Genomic DNA, 26,043 nt, shown 5'->3' with positions numbered 1-26,043 from the left:
AACGCCCAGGTGAAAGTGCTCGTGCAAGTACCATGAGAAAAATACAGTATTATGGTAAGAAGACCACGCTGCTGCTGCTGCTGCTGCTGCTGCAGGCACTACAGTTTTTATGGTGATTATTCAAGAGTGCTGCTTGCTTCAGCCATTAAAGACATCAAGACTAGGCGTTATCTGTGGCAGCCTAGCCTAATTTCTATTCATTCTGCTAACCTGACAGATGTGCTACAATATTTTGTTTATTCAGCACTGTTTTCATGTTGTGTGCTGTTAAAACACTTTCCACTTTCTCCACCCACTGTGCTGCAATTTACTGTCTAGGGTACATTTATAGCTATAGCTCAGAAAATCACTATTATGTTTCTGGAATCCTGGCTTTTCTTAATTTTCCTCAGGCACCACCTGTAGTTGCCTGAAACAGAGGCCAAAGGGTTGTGTTACCTCTCACAAACCCTTGAGAGATCACTGTATTGTTGCTATCATATATTTCTGCTTCACTCACATACAAGAGTACCAGAAATGTGTCCCTTTCACAATATATAGAAAGTTGAACTTTGGCACAAGTTTGGAACACATTCTGTGTACACACAAGACATCACAACTATTAGAAAATTCCAAGTATGGAGTATTTTTGTGTCCATTGTTTGAAACTGAGGGCACTTCCAAACTGTCTTTAATTTTATGTAGGATTATATCCATACAGAAAACTCAGGTTACAAAAGTAAAGCAGGTTTGGAGTTCCTGCGCTCATTTTACCATTACATTTTTGACTTCTTCGTCTTTTAGGTGCCAATTTAATAATAATTTATACATTTTAGACAGATTTTTTTTATTTGAGAGTTCTTTATCTAGTTCAGAAATTATCTTGTCAAACCCATTTTCCATTTTATCTTGTTTAAAAATTCAGTTGAGTTGATGATATTGCAGCCAACTTATACCAATATGTTTTAATGTGCCATAGTCCTTCAGTCATAGTGGGTTATCTATTCTTCTAAGACTGTACTTTTGAGATAAGGAAAGTGACATGTTCCAGTACCAACCCAGTAGGGTAGCCTAGTAAATCTGGGGTTCCCATCCTATTTCTGTCTCTCTCTGTTGCCCCCCACCCACTAATGTGCCGCCTAGGGCAAGGGGTGTGGGATTCTTAGACCCTGACTCAGTATAAGGCATATTCCTATGTTCTGAGTTACCTCATGGGAATGAAAGAATATTAATCTCCTGAGGTCTCCTAAGAGGACCTTTATTCAACCATTTGTCTTGTTCTGTGGTAATCCAAGGTGGCTCAGAAGAAATGGGATGTGGGGGGAAAAGCTTAACAGAAATGACCATGCCTTGTTGTTGTAACTGCTTGCATTGCAAAGAAAGAGGAAACTCGTGGTAATACGTCAAGTTAAGAAATCACTGAGAGTAGCCGAAAGATACCGTAATGCCTTATAAGGTACTAGGAAGGTTTCTGGGTGACTTGGAATCACGAGGAAAAATGGATGAGAACAGTTAGAAAACTATTGCGCATGCTGAAAAAGGCTATGAATATTGGTCAAACCACCCCTGGTGGAGCTAGAGCTAATCAGCATGATCATAGGATGTATGTAATGGAGGGTATACATATCAAGGGGGAAATAAGAAATAGGCGGACCGGGAAGTCTGGAAACTGTAGTCTCCTAACCAACAGGAGAATGTAGGAGGGAAATTTGGACTGACTATAGGGTATAAAGTACCTTTAATGTACTTTATGGGGGCCTCCCTCTTTACAGCACGAGCTGGGGAGTTACACGTGCAGCGCTGTCTCAATAATAAACAATGTTTGGTTTTGCCTGATCTCGGTGTCAGACTCCTTCTGATCATGCAGCAATTGATTCCCTCTGGGGATGATCCCTGGGGCAAATTTGTCCAACAGGGAGAGGGGGGTAGGGATGACAAGGACTAAAATTCTGAGACAGGGAGGAAGCTTCCTTTCTGACCTCTGAACGGACACGGCTCAGGCGCCCAATAAAAACAAATAGCATGATTGCCCTTCATATATTTGGCCTATTCCACAGCCAAGTGAGGTCCCTCGATGGGTGGGGATAGAGTTAAAAAGCCCAAGCAGGGACTGCACTTCTCTCTCGGCAACCTGACAGCCAGTGCCTGGAAGTGCTATTATTAGAAGGCTGATAAAATTTGAGGCTGACAGTTGTCCTGCCCCTTTGGGAAGAAATCACAGCGAGGGAAGGAGGGCAGCGGCCCTTGTCCTGACTGTGATCCCGGCGGCCTAATTCCCTGCTCTTTTTTTGACTGGGTGCTTCGCTTTACTGCTAACAAGGAACATTAAACTGTCAGGAGACGTACCCTCCCAGCAGAACCGGTAAGTTGCTGTGGGGCTTTCGTAGCTTCTTGCTTCGTTTGGTCTTGCTGGGTCATTGTGTGGTGTCAACAACTGCCACCGCCACCCTGCCTGCGGAGGCCTAGCTGCATTCCTGACATCTGAGACAAGCTGCAGGGGGGGCGAGAAAGGGGACTGTGTAAGGGAAGAGGCATCTTCCCTCGCGGCCTGAAATGGAGCAGGTATTTTTGTTGCACATTTATCTCACATCTCCCCTGTATGGAGAAGCCTCAGGAAAGAAGTGCTGCCTCTCTAGACTCCGTCCTAACAACCCAAAGCAGGATCCCAGGGGTGCCATTTCAAATTGCTGTGGGGTGGGGGACAAAGTGCGGTGGTAAGGCTTATAGGTCCACTCAAAAAATTGAATTGCAAAATAATAAAAAAACCCTTTAGCCCTACTTTATTCTGAGCTACAATCTTAGCTGGGGGAGAGTCCCACTAAACACAACCAGAGTTACTTCTGAGTAGACATAGGGCTGCACTGTTAAGAGCATTTATTGTGATTTATTTTTATACTTCATAATAGCTATTACCTATGTGAATATTCACACTTCAAAAAAAAAAGCAAAAGGATTTTGCTTTTAGAAGGCACTTTTAATGCATATGCCTATTCCACTAATCAGGGACCATTGGTTTAGGGCTGGATGTGATGGCCCTCACTTACCCCTCTGTGTGTGTATTGGACCTGTGTGTATCTTTGGACCCACATGGCCCCCAATTGCTCTCCCCCGAGAGGCAGCCAGCTCAGTTTTGCCAAGTGGGGTGGAGGCAGGCAGACTGATGGGGACTGTGAGCCCAGGGATATTAACACAGACCTTCCAAATGTCCCTATTTTCCAGGGACATACCTGATTTAGAGAAGCCATCCCAGATTCTGATTTGGTCCTGAAATGTCTCACATTTCCTTAAGATGTCTCTATTTTCATTGGAGAAATGTTGGAGGGTATGGAGTTATCCGACCCCTGAGCTGTCCGAAGGCAATCCTGTACAGTGGTGCCTCTGGATGTGAACGGGATCCGTTCCGGAGCCCCATTCGCATCCTGAAGCGAACGCAACCCGTGTCTGCGCTTGCACGGGTCGCGATTTGCTGCTTCCACGCATGTGCGTGACATCATTTTGAGCGTCTGCACATGCGTGAGTGGCGAAACCCGGAAGTAACGCGTTCTGTTACTTCCGGTTCACCGCAGAGCGAAGCAACCTGAAGCAACTTCAACCCGAAGTATGACTATATGGGGAAGTTTTCTTTAATGTTTGCTGTTTCATTATGTTTTTATATATGTTGGAAGCTGCCCAGAGTGGGTGGGGCAACCCCGTAAGATGTGTGGGGTATATATAGAAAAATTATCATTCTGGATTGGGACATCCCCATTTTCATCAGAGAAATGTTGGAGGGTATGTTAACAGTTTCTCTAACTTCCATTAATACAGTGCTTCCGAAGTGTCTTGCCTCCTTTCCAGTGGGTGGTATCGCTTTATGGCAAACATCTCTTTGGAAGAGAGGCCTGGGGTTTAAAGTCGTGTGAAATCAAATGTTTGGTCTCAATTGCTTGGGGTGGTTCGTCGTGGAAAGGAAACCTCTCAAACTTCATGTTCTGTCATACACAAACCCCCTTTCTGAACCACACCGATCTGCTTTTTGTGGCTTGGCAGATGGGTTGCTCGATGTGCCTCTGCCTTTTAGTACGTTCTGATCCTCCTAATCCCACCCTCCCCAATTCCAGCGTGTTCCCACAGCAACTATGGCAAGTGGTATGGATTCAGATGGTGAGCAGGTGGTGCCCGATGGAGAAGGCCCTGATGTGAAAGCCGTGCAGGCCCACTATCTTCGCAGTCCCTCTCCTAGCCGGTGAGTCTTTTGCCAAGTAGGCCTCTATATCCCTCTGATCACATGGAACAAACGCCAGCCATTTTCTAGCCTTCCCCCTTCCTTTTTTAAAATTACCTTACGCTAACCCTGTGCATTATCTAAACCCTGAGCAAGGCAGAATTTAAAGGGTTCTTTCTTATTTCTTTTAGAAGCCAGGGTGGAGAGCTCATGTATTATTTAGCTAATCTAATTGGGTCAACTGAGGTTTTCCACAAACTCAAGTGTTATTGGGGAAAAGCATTATCAAAGTTAAGTGAGGCAGCACAGAGGAAACAGAGCCCACCCAAGCTGCCATCATTTGCATCAGTCTTTTCACAGTTCTTTGATTTGTTTGGATTCAAGCGTTTGATACAGTTGATTGTACAAATTTGGAATCTTATGTGAAGCAGGATTTCTGGGTCTTGCATAGAGGCATGCCCAGTAATCCCAGTTAGAAAGCAATAGTCAGCCCCTATCTATTTTTGAGATTTTCTTTATCCAGCACGTTTTGGTCTGCAAGAGAGAGCCTTCTTCAATGCCCCAAACCTGTGTGATCTTGCCTTTTTCTCATTCAAAGGCATCGCTCAGTAGATTTCGACCCAGTGTGTGGTAACTGTTGGTGCGGCGGGGGGGAGAGGGGGAGAGTGAATTCCTTGCTAGGGATCGTTCATTAAAAAAAGGAATTAAAAATACAGCTGTTGATACCATAATGCTGTTTTGCAAAGCTACGGCATGTCCACACTTGAAATACTGTGTGCCGTTCTGGTCGCCTCAACCTCAAAAAGGATATTGTAGAGCCATCAAAAGTTCAGAAAAGAACAACCAAAGTGGTCAAGGGAATTTGAGCGAGTCCTCTAGATGGAAAGGTTGCAGCATTTGGAACTTAGTCTCTGAGAAAGGAAGGAAGGAGGCAGTGAGCAAAAGCATGGTCCAGTCTATATGAGTGTCTCAGTAGAGCCTATTAATGAACATTTGTTACACTTAAAGACGTAGTCACAAGTAACCCTCACCCCATGCATTCACTGAACATGTAAAAGGGGCTCCTGTTTTCTGGCGTGTTCTTAGTTCCATTCCGTAGGGATATTAAAGGATAAATCAGGCTCTGTAGGCTGATTCATTTTTTCTTTTATCTGTTTCTGTTCCCATGGCTGATGATGAGACTGAGTGCTGCTAGCCAAACCATCTGTCTTTCCTGCAGCTTAGATACACTTGGCCAAGTTCAGTTTTTTTCTTTGCATATGGCTCATTTGCATGTACATTGTTAATATGCCCTAAACTTACTTGCAGTTGCTTTTAAAAAAAGTTCCATAGTGTTTTGAATACGTACGCGAGGGCAGTCACTTTGGCTCTAGATGTTATTGGGGTGATCTGTGCTTTCTCTTTACCATGCTGCTAGATTATTCTTTGGGGAGGAGCAAAAGGGGGAAAGACCACCCACTCTCTTAGAGACACACAAATCTATTTTGTGATTAAACAACTTAACAGTTAAATTCTATTCATATCTACTCAGATTGTTGTTTTCAATGGAATTTACTCTCAGCCAGTTAAATATGCCTAAATCAGGGATGGGGAAAGTTTGGTCTTCCAGCTGTTGCTGGATTACAACTTCCATCATTCCTGACCATTGATTATGATGACTGACGCTGATGGGAGGAGAGTCCCATAACATCTGAAGGGCTATATATTCCCTAAATTATTGTGCCTGATTTTCAACATTTTCAACAGGTGTTTTATTTTTCCTCCTGTAAAATATTGGAGGAATTCATGGTTTAAGCAACTCAAAATGCTTTTAACTAACATTTTTCTTGTTGTTGGCAGAGAGAGGCTTTTTATACCAGCCTGTTGTTCTTCACTATGGATCCAGCAGTCCTCAATAGAGATGGAAGGGCTCTCTGTTTGTTTCCTCACTTGCTCTAGTACAACAGAGCTTCCCAACCCAAAACTCCTGTTCTTAGAGTTGCCACGTTTTCCCTGCCACTGGCTGTGTACACCATACCTTTAAAGCTCATTTGAGCCACATTCTTTCCTTCCAAAAATTCTGGGCACTAGTTTGTTAAGGGTTTCTGGGAATTGTTACTCTGTGAGGGGTGGACTACAGTGCCCAGAATGTGCTTTGATGTGCTTTAAAGATACACAGCCATTAAAGGTTTCATGCTTTCTGCAAATGGCATGTCAAAAAAGGAATTTGCCAGAGATAGTTTTCATATCCTTAGCTTGTAGAACAAGCTTTTCCAAGCTGGTGCCCTTCAGATGTTTTGGTCTACAACTCCCATCAGTGCCGACCGGCTCGAACATTGCAGAACGGACCGCTTGGTGGCTTCCTCCACACATCCATGAGCAGAAAGCTAATTGGATTTTCTGCATCAACACCTCAAACAGGTGGCTTTGAAAGTAGCACTATCAGTGGAGCAAAACATTGTCTCTGCTTCAGTTTCAGCATTCAGTTTCAGCATACTCAAGAAGGCAAGGGATCTCTTAAAAGTATGAGTGCTACTTGTATGTTTGCTTGTAATGCTGGCAGAACAACACCTTGCAGTCCCTTAATTACAGATCTTCGTTTAAGTTGAGGAGGCGTAACTCAAACTGACATCCTCTGGTGCTATAAAGTGAAAAGCATCTTTGTGCTGCAGGGTGTATTGTAGAGGATGGTGTGTCTAGATTTTAAGGGTGAAATTCAACATTGCACTATGTTGATTGTTCTGCCAGGGCAAGCTTTATAGCTTGCCAGATGGAACAATCAGGTGCTGTTCTGGGGGTTCTCTTGACCATTCCTAGCCAATTTTGGGGGACACAGAAGAAGGAGAGGGGGGAACCCTGTTGTACAAACTGAAGTCCTATTGTTGGCTTCTGCTGCTGGGATGCATGAGTTGAATTCTGCCCTAAGTAATCGATTCCTAGGCAAAATGGCAGCCTTAACTTTAAAAGGGCTGAAGGGGGGGGGCAAAAACTTTGTTTACCTTTGACAGAGGCAATGAAAGGGCAATGCTCACACTTGCTACATAAACACCAGAGCTCCATTCCTGCTCTTTCCTCAGCCAGTCCCTCCAGCTTAATATGCATTAGCTAAAGCCCCAGCTCTCTAGTGCTTTGTACACTTGACCCCTAGACATCACAGGCTTCTCCCGGCCTTCTCCACTGCCACTGCCTTGGGAAGCTGGCAGCCCATATAACGTTTCATGGTCAGTTGCTATGGAGACCAATTTTGATTAATGCAGCTGTCAGGCAACCCTCTGTTTACAACAGTCAGAGACATCTGGACTATCATCCACCCTCTAGTGGATGAAAAGGAAACATCTTCCTCGTCTGTAAAAGGAGACACAGGACTCCATAACTTTACCACAGTGGTAACTAGAGTGTCACTAGAGGGCAGGGGGATTTGTGGCCTAATGCTTGGTCATTGCTCCTTGCTCTGTGCTCCCCTTTATCTCCGGGGAGAGATGTGGGCTGATAAACCCCAGAGTCAAAGGGAGACAGCAGTGCATCATTTGCCTCTGAGCTGCCTTTGAGCTGATACCGGGTTCAACAAGTTCCTCATCCCCACCTGCATTACTGTACAGTGGTACCTCAGGTTACATGCGCTTCAGGTTACAGACTCCGCTAACCCAGAAATAGTGCTTCAGGTTAAGAACTTTGCTTCAGGATGAGAACAGAAATCGTGCTCCGGCGGCGCGGCAGCAGCAGGAGGCCTCATTAACTAAAGTGGTGCTTCACGTTAAGAACAGTTTCAGGTTAAGTACGGACCTCCAGAACGAATTAAGTACTTAACCCGAGGTACCACTGTACATCAAAGAATGTTACAAGCATTATATTACAAAATCTGTGTATCACTACAGTATTTACTATGAGAGCATTCTTGCTTTTCATTTTGGAATAGGGAATGGGAGACAGTAGATTAGTTTATACAAACATTTTTTTTGTTTTTGCTGGGAAATGCTTTTCCCCCACAGATTACTCCAGTTTACAAATGTGCCTCCATATGGTAAAATCAACATACAACAAAGGGAAATGTAGCGTTTTCTTTAGATGAATTTTATGCTATAGTATTTTAATTCTGCACTTTTGGGAAGGAGGAACACATTGATGCATTGATGAGAATTAATAATAAAAGAAGCATTATGGGGAAATTTAAACTTGTTTTGACATTTTTTTAAATTGCTTGTTTGTACGCAAACATGGGCTATCTCCCAGTGTCACCCCCTTCCTGTTCTGCTGTACAGTCTCCCCGCACCCTCAGGCTGCTCTGTTTTGAAATAGTTGTGGAGGCTGTCAAAGGTGAGTCAAACAACTTGTAGAAGCTTGCCTCACATCGTTGTCATTTATTAACAGATATTCGGTGTTATCGGATACAGACACTGAGAGCATCTTCATGGAGCCCATCCATCTGTCATCTGCTGTGGCTGCTAAACAGATCATCAACGAAGGTAGGAGGCAGAAAGAAAAAGCAATGAAGACAATGAGTTTATGAGTAAGGGGAGGCTGGTGAGTAGGTGCCCTCACTTTTGAATAGAGGAATAAACTAGATGATTTCTGGTCCCTCCCTCTCAACTCAATTATCTTATAATATCTGGAGACCATTTATAGAAACTCTGCTGATTAAGGTTACTTCCATAATCACAGTGTATTTTTTAATTGCTGTCCTTTTTACAGAGATTCCATATGACATCATCTTTATCATCATCATCATCATTACCACGCCTTCTTCCCTGACAGGGATTCAATCACAGATATCAATACTGATCACTATTCCATTCCTGTGTTTTCCTGTATTGTTCTCATATCTTTATTAATATATTTCGGGTAGTGTTGTTTAATTTAAAACATTTGCCATTCCAGCCTATCTAGCGTGTGAACTGGCAAAGTGTCACTGAAGCTTCGCTGGGCTACTGTACCTTGAATTAGAAGGTTGCTTCACCTTTGCCTCTAAATGCTTCCTATTTAGCAGGGCAATTGCCCCTTAATTCGTGAACTCCCATTCAACTGGGGAGAGAGGGCTTTAATTACTGGTTCCCTCTAATACAAAAAGAATAATGAATAGAGATCAATATTTAAAGCTTCCTACCATGGGTTATAGGAGCCAGCTAGTGAAGAGGCAATGTATTAGTAATTCTACTGCCAAACTGAACAAGAAACAATCAGAGGCAAAAGACGCAAGGATAAACCTTCTGAGTACAGTTGCTGAGGACCTTTGCTGAACAGCCCTTACTTCCAAGTTAAATATTGTAGAAGAACTCTGGCCATGGGGTTGGGTATTTTTGGATATTTAATGCTATACTAAGTAGCACATGAATTTACCATTTAAATTATATTCAGTGAATTCTACTCATTGTTATAATGAAGTGCCTTAACAAGGCTAAATGGCCTTGTATGAAAGCTGCTCTAGTACCAAACAACCCCTCTTGATATGTCTCTCTTTTACATTTTGCTAAACAAGACTCTAGGGGTTTTTCTTTTGAATTCAGTGGTGGTGCATCACAGCACACTCTGCAACTATAGGTGAAGTGTTTGCCCTAAAAGCTAGCCAGGCTACTTTCTGCCTTCCATTCATTATTGGAATGAGATTCTACTTAACTCTATATTGAAAAACTATAATACAGTAGAATGCTATGATACAGTATTTTATTTGTTCTATAACATCTGTATACCCATGTGACCGAGTTCTATGGGCAGTTTATGGACTATTAAAAATACAAACTAAAGTTCAACATTTGCATGGCACTAAAACCAGTGATGAATACCGTATATAAATAAACACCAATGCGGCAGCTAAAACAATGTGAAACCAGCAAAGGGAATAACTTGGTGAAAAGTTCTAAAAGCACAGGTGTCTCCATTATAATTAAAAGGTCCGAGAGAACAAAAAATATATTCAGCTGGTACCTAAAACACCATAGCATGGCATCAGGTGAGCCTTTTGTGGAAAGGCATTCCATACAGGAGGGAAAGTCACTGAAAATCCCTTTCCTTGTCTCACTTCATTAGGTGGGGAAATCTGGAGAAAGGTCTCAAATGAAGATCACAAGGCTTAGGCTTACCAAGATCCCATCAATATGATTTCAATATTCAATAGTCCATCAAGATTATAGCTTGAGCATTGATGTGCACATAGCTCAGATCAAGGGCCCAGGCACTTTGAGAAGATCCATACCATGCCTTTAAAGCACATTCAATGCACATTTAAAGCATATGGCTTTCCACCAGAGAATCCTAAGAACTGTAGTTTCACCCTCATAGAGGTACAATTCCCAGCACCCCAAAAATGACAGTTCCCAGGATTCTTTGGGAGGAGCCACATGCTTTAAATGTGCACTGAATGTGCTTTAAATGAGTGGTGTGAATCTGCCCTTTGTTGAACACTCATTGAGAAGCGTGTCAAAGGTAAAGGTAAAGGGAACCCCTGACCATTAGGTCCAGTCGCGGATGACTCTGGGGTTGCAGTGCTCATCTCACCGCAGGCCGAGGGAGCTGGCGTACAGCTTCCGGATCATGTGGCCAGCATGACTAAGCTGCTTTACCGTTGTCAAAGGTAAACAGGTGCTATTTTGAAAATGTAAGTGTTGTTTCATTCCAGAGCTGAAGACAAAGGAGGTGAAAGCAGATTCTGGGTGCCCAGGGATGCTAGAATCTGCAGAGCAGCTACTGGTGGAAGACTTGTACAATCGGGTTAAGGAAAAGATAGATGATACCAGCTTGTTCAACACACCATGTGTCATGGATTTGCAGAGGGCACTTGTGAAAGACCGTCTTGAGTCTCCAAAGGATGCCGTTGATGAAGTCTGGCCAAATGTCTTCATAGCAGAAAAGTGAGTAGGAAGACTGTTTCTCTATCATTCCTAGAGTTGGACTTCTCGCACTTTATTGGAGAAGAAGATAAATAATCCTAGTTGAAAAATCAAAATCTTTCAAGTGTCCCATCCCAATATAAACTTATGTAAAGAATACCACTGGACGCGGGTGGCGCTGTGGGTAAAAGCCTCAGCGCCTAGGGCTTGCCGATCGAAAGGTCGGCGGTTCAAATCCCCGCAGCGGGGTGCGCTCCCGTTGTTCGGTCCCAGCGCCTGCCAACCTAGCAGTTCGAAAGCACCCTCGGGTGCAAGTAGATAAATAGGTACCGCTTACTAGCGGGAAGGTAAACGGCGTTTCCGTGTGCGGCTCTGGCTCACCAGAGCAGCGATGTCACGCTGGCCACGTGACCCGGAAGTGTCTCCGGACAGCGCTGGCCCCCGGCCTCTTGAGTGAGATGGGCGCACAACCCTAGAGTCTGTCAAGACTGGCCCGTACGGGCAGGGGTACCTTTACCTTTACCTTTAAAGAATACCACTATAAAGGCAGAAACTGTTACAGACATACCTCATGTTGCATCTGCTGCAGGTTGTGTGTTTTCGTCTTGTGTCCCGCGGCAACCCGGAAGTACCAGAACGGGTTACTTCTGGGTTTTGCCGCATGCGCAGAAGAGCTAAATAGTGTCGTGCGTGTGTGCCGACGCAGCGCTTCAGCTTACGTCAGTTCCGTGTTATGAATGGGCCTCCAGAATGGATCCCATCCATAACACGAGGTTCCACTGTATAGGGTGAATATTATAGCCTGATCTCCTGCCTGCATTCCTGTTAGTGACACAATGCATTCTTGATTTGAATGCAGTCAAGGAGATTGTACATACACCAGTGGTGGGAGATCAAAAACCCCTAAACCAAATTAATGAGGGAAGTCAGTTTCTTAGTCAACTAGTTGATGCTGTTTCTATTGCATTGGGGAATTGGCATCTCACATAATTGTTGGAATCTGAAAGTTTAAATTGGACAAGTGAAGATTCCTTTCCCTCCATCAGGCCAGAATTGTACTTTGCAGCCAAGATGCAGCTGCCACTGAAACAGGCAATCTGATGTCTCTTCCTTCTATCACCTTCATAACATTTAGTTATGCAGAACTTGTAACATGGCATTATGACTTTTCACTTCCTTTTTCCACCTAATTGGCTGCCATTTGCGGGGGTGGAAAAAACTGTAACGTGATGGCATCACACCATGCATTTTGCATTATTAAACGATGCCAGAGGGAAATGCACAGCCATTACTTTCAGAGGTCGAAAGGTGTTGACCATTATGTAGTTCCAGCCTCCACTTGCCATGCCCTGATTCTCTCTGATTCATGGTATGAATAAAGCCTGCTTTAAGAAGAAGACCAGCCAATGTACAAATAACAGCTGCCGTCAATGCTGTTTTAAACAAAAGAGCATGAATTATAAATAAGGTCTTCTAATTTCTGAGCCATTTTTGTTCATAAAAAAAGCTTTTCCCCCAATGGTTGCTTGTCACAGTTTCCAAATGTCAAATCACAGTGATTATGACACAATTTGGTATATGAGTCTTTCAACATTTGCAGCCATCATATTTCCTTAACCCAGTTATTTCAAAATCCCAGTACATATTGGAACGAAGGCCTTATGAGATATCTTGATGGTGTTGCACTTGGAGAATCATTTATGTGCCTTGCAGATGATTTGCTCCCTGCATTTGCCACAATGCCCAGGGCAACAATAGTAAACATTTTATCAGTGGGGCATTTATGACCCCAGTGATGAAGTGCAGCAACTTTCTAAATACCCTAACTGGTTGGTGGCTCAGCTACCCAGAAGGCAATCTCATTCCAAATGAGCATGGCCACTTATTACAGTCAGCAAGGGAGGCTCTCCTGTATGACCAATCAATGGTGGGGGCGTGGCTTGGTAAAACATTGGCGATGGCTGCTATAGTGATCCCACCTAAATTTTGTAACTTCCTTCCTCAAGAGGTCTGTTTATTTCCCTTTCTCTTGACTATCCATTGCCTGGTTATGACATTATTATTCAGGCAGGTATTTGATCTGCCATGCTAATGAACTTTTAGCAGACTGGCCCTTTTTTAGCTGGTTTTATATCCTCCTCCTGGCTCTTTGTTTTATTATTGTATCGCTGATGTTTCTTTAATTGATTTTGTAAGTGTTCTTTAAATGTCTTGTTAGCCACCCAGAGTAATGTGGCTACACTAGAAAGGTGAGGTATAAATCTCCCTAATATAAAACACCGTTATGAGACTTCCAGAGATTTGTCATGTTGGCCTGGTGCACATGTCACTGTAAGCCAAAGTATAACTGGCACTGCACAATCATGCTGGCTCCCAAAAGGGAGCTCATGTCAACTCCACATGGCATGGCAGCTAAGTCAAGGTTTTGCTTAGCATACCATCCAAACTTGGGATCATGGTTAAAGATGAGAGCATTTAACCATGATTGTGGAACTGGAGAACAAACAGTGATTAACTACTGTGCTGCACTAACCTAAACAGACCAGGAAAGAGCTAAGTTAGTGCAGTTTCCTTCCTGGCAGCCAGCATGTTTGCCAGGGCTATCTTAAACATATGTGGTACCAGAGTGCAAAGATCCGCCCGGCACCCCCCCCCCCACGGTTGGCCAGTCCCAGGCTCGCAAGAGGGCAGAGCCGGCCAGCCGCCTCAGCATCTCGCTGGCTCGATCGCCCCTGAACTTGTGGCACAGAGCCACCCACAGCAGAAGAGCCCACTGTGGCACTCCGACTGATGGGCGGGCTCTTCGCTGGACTCAACTCTCGGGCCCCAGACTCTCATCCTAGCCCCCTGAGAGCCTGGTGCCCTGCACCCCTAGTGCCTATGGATAAGACAGCCCTGATGTTTGCACTGAGCAATGGTTTGTCTTAGCACTGCATGAAAATGTGGCCATTGTAACCTTTTGTGTTCGACCAGATAGTTAACACATGTTGTGAACATGCTCGCACTTACAATACTATTTTAATCACCTGTGGGGTAGATCATTCATATTGCCAGTCTGCACAAACTTGCAGAGTTCCTCATCAACTCAACCCATTTTTCTATTGCTGGCCTTAGGCTAGTTTTCAAATACTCAAGAAAGTAGACAGAATCTAACCTCTCTTCCTTTGTCTTGAAGGAGTGTTGCAGTGAATAAAGGTCGCCTAAAGAGACTAGGAATCACTCATGTACTTAATGCTGCTCATGGCACTGGTGTGTATACAGGGCCAGACTTCTACAATGGCATGAACATCCAGTATTTAGGCATTGAGGTGGATGATTTCCCAGATATGGACATCTCTAAACATTTCCGTGAGGCTGCAGAGTTCCTTGACGAAGCTCTACTAACCTACAGAGGTATGTAGGGCAAACTGCACAACTTCTCATTTTCAGCTTCTGTTGGTTCATTATCATTTGAGAAGTAATAATAATAATAATAATAATAATAATAAAAATAATAATAATTTATTATTTATACCCCGCCCATCTGGCTGGGCTTCCCCAGCCACTCTGGGCGGCTTCCAAAAGAATATTAAAATACTATAATACATCAAACATTAAAAGCTTCCCGAAACAGGGCTGCCTTCAGATGTCTTCTGAAAGCCTGGTAGTTGTTGTTCTCTTTGACATCTGGTGGGAGGGTGTTCCACAGGGAAGGCGCCACTACCGAGAAGGCCCTCTGCCTGGTTCCCTGTAACTTGGCTTCTCGCAGTAGGTATTAGGGCCGCTCATACACACTAATGAAGTTCCTTCTGCTCTTCAGACTGTGTTTTTAATGTTTCTACCATGGCAATGTTAACCATTTAGGAAGATGAAAATAAATAAGTACATTGGGTTGAAGCCAACTAAGTAATCTCAGAGTGGACTCATTGAAAGCAACAGACATGACTAACTTAAGTCCACGTTAAAGTTTCTCCTCTGAATATGGGTACCACCTTTATAATTTATACACATATAATAATGGAAAATATGTTTAATATGGTGAGGGGCAAATTCTTCCCAAGTTTTGGAGCATCATTGTTCTTCTATGGATTTGCACCAAGCTTCACCCCAGTGGTTTATCAACATTAGCGAATATAAATTTGGGGAAGATGCAGGAGTGGCCTGTGTGGTGGGAACCATGGTACCAACACTGGTGTCACTTAACTGAGAGTAAGCCAGGCTGAGCTCAGTAAGAATTGCTTTGGATTAGAATGCATTACAGCATATATTCCCCCATTTGCTGCTATGCTTAAAATGCTTTAAGATGTCTGTGACGAAATATATAAATCATTTATTTAACTTAATTTACCATGTTCCCAGTTTAGGTATTAATGATAAATTAAATCAAGACTAATGATGGCAGAACCCACCCACCCCCACCAACTATTTATTTGATCCAGAAACTGTTTCAGAAATAGACTATTGCATACTTCCCAAATCCAGTGTCCTCCAGATGCTGTTGAACGACAGTTCCCAGTATTCCTCTGGCAGTAGTTAACCACCTATATAATTTTACTTCTAGGAAAAGTCTTGGTCAGCAGTGAAATGGGAATCAGCCGCTCAGCAGTGCTGGTAGCTGCTTATCTGATGATCTTTCATCATATGACCATCTTAGAAGCCTTGATGACTATACGCAAGAAGCGCGCCATATATCCCAATGATGGCTTCCTGAAACAGCTCCGGGAGCTCAATGAAAAGCTATTGGAGGAACGAGAAGAGGAAGGTGAAGAAGATTCTGATGATGACACAACCAGTAGCCAGAGTTCTGTTGTCAGAGCTGGAAGCTCTTCCTTGATGTCTGGGAGAGAAGATTCTGGGAGTATCATGGGAGCCAAAGTCCACTCTATCATGGTGGAAGAAGAAGACACAACAAGCCTCCTGGGAAGTATAATGAGTACCTCCTCTATGGGAAAATCGAGCTTGGTTTCCAAGCAGCCTACTCTTATCAGTGAAGAAGAGGAGGAACAACTCTATGAAGAATGGAGGAAGAAGCAAGGTTTGCCTGCAAAGGAACTTTCAAACAAGGATGGAGAAAGCAAACCCTCAGACCTTACATTTCAGGTACAGGAGGAATCTGAGGCGGATACGAGTCGGATGATCCAAGAGTGGCAGTCCAAAAATGAAAAGTACCAAATGGAAAGCTACTTGTTTCCCAAGGAGGAAGAAGGAGGTTCTAGAATGGGAGAAAGGCCATGTTCTGTAAATGATGTAAGTGAAACAGAAAGTGTGAGTAGCCAAGAGATCAGAATCTTGAAACAACAGCTAGAAGCAAGTGGCATTAACAGAATGAGGAGAGGGCGTACAGATTCCATGTCTACAGAAAGCAGCTGGGATATGTGGAATGAGAGGATGATGGAGATAGAGAAGGAAGCTTCTCGGAAATATCATTCCAAAACTAAATGTGGTCATGAGAAGCCAAGGCCTGACAATGGAACAAATGGGAGGGATATGGATGAGGAAAGTATATTATCTGATACTAGCTCATTTTATAATTTCTGTCAAAAGAACAAAGATAAGCTGACTGCCTTAGAAAGGTGGAAAATCAAGAGAATTCAGTTTGGATTTCACAAAAGAGACTCAGAGGCCTCTGAGAAATCAAAGGATGAAGATGGCAGCCAACAAAACAAAGAGGCTATGGAAGAGGAGAAGAACTTGTCAGATATCAACCTGACAGCTTACCAAGCCTGGAAGGCTAAACATCAGAAGAAGGTAGGCAATGAGAATAAGGATGATATTGTGGAGCTTGCTAAAGGTGAAGATTCTGCTTCTTCCAGAAGAAAGCAGAGGCGAATGGAGTTACTTGAACACTCAAAGAAAGTTCTGGAAGAAAGTCAGTCTCTCTGCAGCTGGGAGGCAGAGAGTACAATGAGTGGAAGCATCCCTTTGTCGGCCTTTTTGCCATCAACAGCTTCCATAAATGGTGCACAGGATTCTGTCTCAGTATTGAGCATGCAGACCAATCGCTCATCTTTCTCTCAGGCTAGAGGTGGTAGTGGGGCAATGTCAAACCATTCAGTAGCTACAGGTGTTCCCAACCTTCCTGTTGGCCCAGAAGACACTATATCTATAGCCAGTATTCAGAACTGGATTGCCAATGTTGTTAGTGAAACTATTGCTCAGAAACAAAATGAGATCCTAATGTTGTCCCGCCCATCATCGGTATTAGCTTCAAGTGTTAAATCAGTTGATGATGACAAGGCATCTCTGCTTAGTGCACAAAGTGGCTTATCACTACCTAGCTCACTATCTCACCAGCAGGGCAACCAATATGTTGACACTCAGTCCATGCTGTCTTGTAACACCTCAATGAGTGGAAGGACAGGAGGATCCAGCTCAAGCAGGAAAGTGACACAAACAAGCAAGCCTCTTTACAGCCTCTTTGCTGATGAGGTTGACTTGAAGAAACTTAACAGAAAGGAAAGGGAGATGCAAACCGAGATGAGAGAGAAAATGTCAGATTACCAGACTGAGAAGCTTATCAGTGACAATAAACGTAGCACTTTGTTTAAGAAGAAGAAGATCAAGGAAGAGGATGAGGATGAGAAGGCAGAAAATTATGCAGAAAATGTAATTGGTGGCCTTAGGTGCCCTTTAGAAACTCATAACGACAGGAGTGACACAGCATCTTCTTTCTCAGGCCAGTTTGCCAGAGCAGGGGCTATAAGGTCGGAGGTAGAAAAGAATGTAAGTAAGTGGCTCAGTGGCTTGAAAACAGAAGAAAAGTCCTCATACCAGGACTTCTCTGATGCTAGTGGAGAAAAATACAGGAGATCATCATTCAGAGAGGTGGACACTGAGGCTTCTAGCTATAATTTTTCCAGATCTCAAAGAGAAGAAATTGATCGCTCTTCAACCTTTCAGTGCAAAGATGGCTTGCAGAGAACCTCCTCGCGATTTTCCTCTGCCTCTGCACAAGAAGATAAGGCAGCTCGCACATTTACACGGTCCAAATTCAGTGAGACAAGTTCCAGAGAAGAAAGTCCAGAGCCATATTTTTTCAGGAGGACACCAGAACCATCCTGCAGCTCAGAATCCCCTGAACCACCCACCAGGAATCGGATCAGGTCACATCGCTTGGAAGAGCGCGAAGAGGAGTCCAGTTCAGACACGTCTGAGTTTGGAGCCAAGAGAAAGTTCACCCAGAGCTTTTCAAAGTCTGAGGAGAATGCAGAGAAAGAAGAAAAGGTAGAAGAAAGAAAAGAGTGTTATGCATCAAGGCAGTTATTCAGACACAGGCAAAGCATGCGCAAGGAGGAGGAGGAAGAAATGGATGATGATGCCATAATTGCTGCCTGGAGGAATCGGCAAGAAGAAACTACGGCGAAGCTCCGGCGAAGAAGAGAGGAGCGGAGTGATAGAGAACAAAGTCATGCCAGCTCCATGTCTCCCCCTCCCATTTGAAAGAAAACTTCCACAGTCCCTACGAGAAACCAAGACTAAAATGCCCCTCAGTTTCATCAACCTCCATTGCATTTCCTATCACCCTTCCCAGAACAGAGCACTGCATTAATCCTACAGGTATTCTCTTATCTTTAATTCTCAACCTGAGATGAAGATACTAATGACAGTGGCTCTTCCCAAGAAAAGGGACTGTGTCAATAGTCAATTACTGGTGTGCAGAAATGCATCAAGTTGTTTCTGAGACAATTTCTTCAACAAAACAGTAAACATAATTAACAATAATAATCAAAAGAAACAACAGAGGCTAAGCTAATTTGCTTCAGATATTCATTTGATTCTGTTTACTGCAATCATTGAAGAGTCACTCTGGGGTCTCCCCCTTTCCACTTCATCATGATTAGAATTGGAACAAAATCAGCAGCCTTTGCCACTAGTTTGAAAACGTAGCTGCTCTTACAGCATATATGCCCTGTTCCCTTGTGGATAGTACAATTGAACTTATATTATTCCTTTCCTTCTAAATCCCAAACCACAGAGCCTTTTCTTTCTCTTGTGTGTATCAATAGAAGGGAAACTACTGAGAGAATAAATTTAATGTTTGTTCCCATGACAACTTGTAACTGAGCAAAATATCAATCATTGGTCACATGGGGAGATCTTGTTTAAAGGTTTTAATTTTGTTTGCTATAAAGGAGACAACACTAGATAGAACAAATTACCTTTGGAACAAAACATCAGGCCCAGCCTTAGAAAACATATGCTACAGTGGTGATTATCCCTTTTAAATGTAAATCCAGGATATATATTGGTGTGTGCACATTAAAGGAAAGAGAGTCACATCTGTTTGTTTGCTATGGATCATGGAATCATAGAATTGTAGTGTTGAAAGGGACCCCAAGGGTCATGTAGTCCAATCCCCTGCAATGCAGGAATATCAGCTAAAGTGTCCATGACAGTTGGTCATTCAACCTCTGTTTAAAAACCTCCAAGGAAGAAGAGTCCAGAACCTCAGGAAGGAGACCATTCCACTGTCAAACAGCTTTTACTGTCAGAAGGTTTCTCCTGATGTTTAGTCAGAATCTCCTCTCTTGTAACTTGAAGCCATTGGTTTGGGCCCCACCTTCTGTATCAGAAGAAAAAAAGGTTGCTCCATCTTCCCTGTGACAGGCCTTGAGATATTTGACGATGGCTACCATATCCTCTCCGTCTCCTCTTTTCCAGGCTAAACATACCCAGCTCCCTCAACCATTCCTCATAAAGCTTGGTTTCCAGATCCTTGGTCATCTTGGTCGCCCCCCGGCCCCACCCCACCCGGCCTATTCTTTGTCCAGAATGTCCTTCTACTTCATCTTGCTCCTCAGACCTTCCCCCTACCCTGCATAAATCAGGAGCAGCCAGACCTGACACCATCTTCAGCCTCTTCTCTACATCCATAAGAATGAGCTGGTAATAAAGTAATAAAGTGGCAGGGGCCTGGGGTGATAGAATTGACTGCATCATTTCAAATGTTGGGAGGGGAAGAGAAAAATATTTTTGAAAGCTCCTCTACATTAACAATGCACTGCAATCAGAAAACTGATGTGCTATGGGGTGGTATTTGCAGGAAGCTTAGTACGTGGGAAAGCAATTAAAAAAAATAAATAAAAAATAGCATACCCCATCAGCAATCTAACGTAGACCAGTCCAGGGCAGATTCAGATTTGAGGGGGCTTTTGGCAACGTGGCCTCAGCAGGCCCTTGACTGTGGGCTTACCTGGCCACAGCAGGTGACTGTGGGCCTCTATTTAACATTCTCCACTATGCCCCTGACATAGCATTGTTCTGGGACATCATGGGAAATGGGAAGTGCTGGTTTGTCAATCAGGAAGGCTGGGCCAGCCCAGGAGGAATCCCTGCCACAGTGCTAGGGCACAAGCTTTTGGCATCAGGCCTGGTGCCATCCAAAATTACTTCAGGATTCTGTTACCTCAGGATTCTACTGCATGTGTAGACTAGACCTGAAATCCCAAGTCCAAATCACCTTTACTTTCCCCAGATAAAAATGGCACTCCTTCCCACCACCTATTTCTATCTAAAAGCAGTGTTTTGAGTTGGTTTCAGGTAATTATGACTGTCCATCATTTTTAAAATAAGAGGCTTGTTTTTAGACAAAAGGGTGTTTGATTCTTTTTAAATGGGCAAAGTTGATTCAGCCGCATCTGCCTTTTTCGTGTGCTCTCACCTCCCTCTGCTCTTTTTGGAAACAAGGTTTAAGTCCATCTACTTTCATATTTTCAAACAAAACTCATGAAAGGGCCATAAATACCATGACTTGTTAAAATGAAAGCTGTTTTCTCTTCCTCCCATGAGACTCCTTCCTGCGAGAATGGTAGAGAGAGTTCAATTCTTTGAAGAATTCTTCTTCTGTTCAGCTAGCTGCAACTGAAAGCTCTCTTCTGGGCTTTGTTCCTTGCATCATCTTGACCAGGCTTTGCCATAGCTCTTCTTTTTCTCTCTGTTGCTTCTGCAAGTGTGAAGGAGGATCAGTGCTGGATAAGGAAAATGGCTTCGTTTGCACATTCTCAGAAAGCTTTTCCGGAGGGGTGGGGAAGAGAGTGCCATATATGAAAGGCTTCCTCCCCTCTAATATAGAAAGTTGAAATTGCTATACCTTCTTTAGCATGCCAGAGGCACAAAATGAAGGTTAACAAACTCTGGGACAACCAACCAATAGGTGTAATCAAGAGATGACATTTATTCCTGTTCATAATTGGAGATTGGCTCTGATAACATCCCCTCTCTCCTGGGTCATCCCAGGGATAAATCTTTGCAGGACCAAGGCCAGGTATTAAGGAGCGGGGCTTGCATTTTAAACTTACCGGTACCTAATTCACAGTTTCCAAAACAATACTGGAATTGATCCTTTGAAATCGGCAACTCTCCAAACTTTCCAGTGCAACCAATTGGCCCCAACCAATGTGCACAAAAAAGGGAGAGGTGTACATAAAATGGTGGAAATAACATACAAAATGCATTATTTCAGGGAAAGGTTTGTGCAAAATGTGTATATTTTTCAAAATTGCATACAAAAATGTGTTTATTGGGAGAAATGTTCACTAAAATGCCGACAAATTTCATAAAGATTTTTTAACAAGAATTTTGCAAACTGCTGCAGAGATGTGGCAAACTCAACATAAGGTTAGAGAAATGAGAAAATGACAGATTTGTTCATCCCTACCAGAGACAGGTGGGATCATGCCCAAATCTACATAACTGCAAATATTATTGCACAGGTCTGGGTTTGATAGTGTCACAGTTGCTGGTGGTGAAGTCTTAAATGAATTCATTTTACCTTGGTAAAAATCAAATAAAACATGGGGTAGGGATGGAACTTTCCTGCTCTGGAGGACCTATGTGAATGGGCAGTAGGGGGCAGTACTTACTTTGCAGCACCCTCAAAAAGGAGCTAGAGTTCTGGGCAGAAAAAAAAACTTTTACCCACAAAAACATGTCTTTTTGCATCAAAATAACAGACTGTCAACAAGCCAGAAGAATCTTCTGGGAATCTTTATGGGAAATCCACTCATTCATTGAACAAATCCAAGAAGAGTGATTTTCCCCCACCATTATATCAGCCCAATGATTAGTCTTTAAGGAATTAACTGATTGTAGCCCATGCTTCCTGTTTGCCTTATAAAAACCTCATTATCCAGTAACAGGGGATCTTTTCTCCCCTGAAGCAATAACCACTTGAAACCAAGATGAAGGTTAAAAGGCCTCACCTTTTTTGCCAGGATGAGACCTTAGTTCTCGCAACAAGCAGATGAGACCCTAGGGGAGAGGCTGCATCAGGTACAATCTGCTCCCATGCCAGTCACTTGAAACAAAAGAGGCAGACAAGGGTGAAATAGGCAGCAGAGCCTCTGAAGTTGATCTTGAGTGAGGGATGGGGAACTCGTGGCCCTTCAGAGGTTAGACCCCATCTTCTATTAGCTTAGACAACATAGCCAATGGTAAGGAGTTGGGGTCTAATAACATCTGAAGGGTCACAGGTTTCCCCATCCCTCACTCAAGATCAGCTTCAGAAGCTCTGTTCTGCCCTTGTGTGTCATCCAACAGGTGCAATGAGAACAGGGTCTTTTAGGTACTGATGCTGACATACTGGAAAATTATCCTTAGGGAGATCTGCCAGGCATCTCTCTCCTTGTTAAGTATCTGTTAGGATGCTTTCCTTTACAGATTTACTGGGGAGTAAGACATCGTAAACACATTCGGCCTTGCTTCTAAGCAGACAGCCTTAGGACTGCTGAACTCTTTTTAACTGCAGCTTTCTACTGTTCTTCATGTCAGCTGTTTTAATATGTGCCTTTTAATATTGCTTTATTTGATGCATTTTTGTTAATTTTGAATGCAGCTTTGAGTGTTTTAAAAAACAATAGAAGGGGAGGGGAAACTTAGAAGGGGAGTAAAATAACCAATCATAAGTACAAGGCTTTTTATTTCTTTTGATGAAGTCTGACTTAAATACTCATTTTTGCTATTCTGACTGTGTATTTGTTGTATATTGTCCTTTTTAATTGTAGTCCTGCTAATATTTTGTTTCTATTTCTCTGCACTAAAACAACATTCCTCCCGATGCAGGAATGCCCTTTTATTACAGTTTAGAAAACAAGTAGCATGTAAAAACATCAACAAATTAATCAGATCAACAAATAACTAATATTTATTTATTGTATGCTATAAAACAGAGCACAGTTTAAACTGGCTTGAGTGTGATTTTGCTGGAGAAATGACGCAAAGGATTACAGAGAAAACAGCCTGTTTTCACAGCGCTGTATGCCTTTCTCCAGCTGTTTAACATATTTTCAAAGCATTTGAGAAACAGCTTGAAGAGAGTCCGATAACACTAGCCACAGAAAGTAACCAAGTTCAAGGTTTTTAGTGCAGCTGCTAACAGCAAAAATAGGGCTTCCCAGAAATGTTTCATGCAGCACCAATTTTGTTTGGGCAAAATTTCAGTGTCAAAATGCATGACAAAGGGGCATGCCAACACTTTGGGAAATGGAAAAGTTTTTCCACTTGGCTTTTTGCTTTGTTTTTTAAATTTCACAAAGCTTTCCAAATAGTACCCAGTGATCACAACACATATCCCTATTGGTTTCAATGGGACTACAGAATATAAGGGGTTTTATCCCTCTGTTTGTCAGAGCCAGGACTTGAACTTCTTTGTCTGAGACCGCAGACTGTGACTCAACCTTGACTTTATCCCACACTGGAGTATTATCATTGACACCATCAAAATTATTTATTTATTTAATTTACCTCTATCCCTGAAGACACTTGCACCTCCACAGACAACAGAATTATCCCCAAGCTGCATACCTGATCCTTCAGGAGGAGTGCGGCCCTGTCCAATACATGTTGCAAACCTCTACGTAGTTCAGCTGTTTCCAGCTAACAGTACTTTCATCTTGTCTTAAGTTTCAGTTTCTGTTGGTTTGCCCTCATCCATCCTAAAATGGCCTCTGGGTGCCTGTTAAAAGTTTCCGTAGCCTAATTGGGATTAGCAGGTAGAAACAATGAATTGAGCTCGGTGTGCACCTGTGTGCTGGTGAGACCTTGGCTTGTGGACGACATCTCCCAATACATTATTACATAATAATTCTATGCCCTGCATTATTTCCATGTGGCAGGAGGATGAGGAAAGATGCAGTATTCTTGGGGTCTCAGCCTGTGACAAGCAGCTGTCACTTGTGCATGTGAGAAACGTTATAGCAAGACAAGCAACCGCCATCAGATACAGATACCTTGTTCCATTATACTGCGCAGTCAATTTCATTCTTCTTTCCCAGTCAGCGCACTGACTGATGGGAAACAGAGGGATTTAGTTAAACTGCAATATCTCCATGCACCATAAGGGTATTTCTAAAATCTATTTTGACATAGCTATTGTAGTTAATTTCCAAATCGCTGGCTTTTCTCCTCTAATGATCCTTTCTGGCCAGAGTTCCCAAATGTGATTTGAAATCCCATCTCTGCGTGTCTAGGGAAAGATTGATTGTAAAACATTTATATGCCAGTTCTGTAAATCTCCAACACTGTGGAAGATACAAGCCCTGACGTGTGTTGCAGCGGCTAGGGCAGTGCACTCTGCCCTCTCCACCTTGGTGGATAAGCCCAGCTTGCAGAATTAAAGTGCAAATTAGCTGGAGCCCAAAATTTTCTCCACTAGGTGGCTAGGCATCTCACAGAGTCATATGGAATCACCATATATGGAAGAAAGGGTGGGGATTCAGTGAAGAAGATAAATAACCCTTGGAGGCAGGGGGGCAGCTGTCCCCCATTAAGTAAATAAATAAAAATTCTTCCCCCCCCCCCAATAAATCCTAGCTACTCCCATGCTTGGAGGATTTCTTAATCCAGTCAGCCGATGGATATAGAAGGTCTACCTCAAAGATCAGAAGGGCCTAAGTGGAATTCAGTTTTCTAAGATTTGTGATCTCCTTATCCTGCTAGCTCAGTTGGTAGCGCATGAGACTCTTAATCTCAAGGTCATGCGTTTGAGTTCCATGTTGGGCAAAAGGATTCCTGCATTTCAGGGGGTTGGACTAGATGACCCTTGTGGTCCCCTCCAACTCTACAATTCTATGATCCTGAAAGAGGAGAGAGAAATTTATCAGTCAAAATGATTCTGTACCAGTAACTGTCTCCCAGCATTGTCTTGAATGAATGAATTTTATTCTTTCGGTCACAGACCAGTTCCAGCCCACATACAATATCAAGGAACTCATAAAAAAAGACAGGGATACATTTGAATTTGCAATTAGGTGTAACGGGGACAATACAGATATAGCAACAGTTAAAAATATATAAATTAAAACTTAGTCATTGTTTTACAGCTCAGTTTGTGATGTGTTGTTGTTTGGTGACCTGTTTAGAGCAGCTGTCATTGTAATGCTATAGGCAGGGCCAGTTCCACTTCTGGGGTGGGGGGGGGGCTCAGCATATTGCCTTCAGAAGGCCCCTTCCTACATCAATGGGACTTCCCATGAGTCCTGGCCAGGTTCCTAGGCAGTGGCACAGCCAGCTTCTGTGGAGCTTAGAGCTCCCATATATTTATTTTGTTATTACTAAACTGGGGTGATGTCAAAAACTGTCATGCCACCGTGGGGCTCATTAGAGGAAAGGGAAAGGGGGCTGCAGGAGCTGAGGCAGGTGCTGGGTCCCTGGCAGCTGCCCAAGAATATCAGGTGCTAAATCTGACCTGGCATATTGCTGCCCATATGATTCTATAATTGCTCTCAGCTTTAATATCCTACACTGCCTTTATTATGAACTCCTGAGAATGGATAAATCCAGTCAGCAGAAAGAAGCTGATGGGATTCTTTAGAGACCAGCAAGACATAACTGGAATTTTGTTTTATAAGAGTTGGTATCTCCTTTTCAGCTCTTTCTCATACCCCTCAACTGTCCCGATTTAACCAGGGCATCCTGTTTTGGGGGGCTGTGCGCTCACATAAAATCACAGCTCCGAAACACTGTGTTTTGGGGCACTGTGCTTTTGTACGGGTCACGTGGCCCCAAAAGATGCACATCCTGGTTTTTCTCTGGGACATGTTGGAGGGTATGCTCTCTGTTATAAGAATGTTTAGGTCTTATATA

The 26,043-nt window shown here is 43.2% G+C and overlaps 1 protein-coding gene and 1 long non-coding RNA gene across 2 annotated transcripts; one reads left to right on the top strand and one right to left on the bottom strand.

The window, feature by feature from the left end:
• Positions 1-2,163: 2,163 nt before the first annotated feature.
• Positions 2,164-19,241, top strand: STYXL2 (serine/threonine/tyrosine interacting like 2). The gene is made up of 6 exons (XM_082221467.1): positions 2,164-2,341; positions 4,080-4,204; positions 8,531-8,625; positions 10,773-11,004; positions 14,159-14,376; positions 15,524-19,241. The coding sequence occupies exons 2-6, from the start codon at positions 4,098-4,100 to the stop codon at positions 18,400-18,402; spliced, it is 3,531 nt and encodes a 1,176-aa protein (XP_082077593.1). The 5' UTR covers positions 2,164-2,341; positions 4,080-4,097; the 3' UTR covers positions 18,403-19,241.
• LOC309531795 lies at positions 18,777-26,043 on the bottom strand. The gene is made up of 2 exons (XR_014219454.1): positions 23,764-26,043; positions 18,777-22,258 (listed from the first exon to the last, which is right to left on the bottom strand). It is a non-coding gene; the product is annotated as an uncharacterized lncRNA (long non-coding RNA).

Source organism: Podarcis vaucheri, assembly GCF_965113315.1.
Source record: "Podarcis vaucheri genome assembly, chromosome: 4".
Classification (NCBI taxonomy): domain Eukaryota; kingdom Metazoa; phylum Chordata; class Lepidosauria; order Squamata; family Lacertidae; genus Podarcis; species Podarcis vaucheri.
The sequence above is the reverse complement of the archived record's forward strand: the minus strand, read 5'-3'. Positions and strand labels throughout refer to the sequence as shown.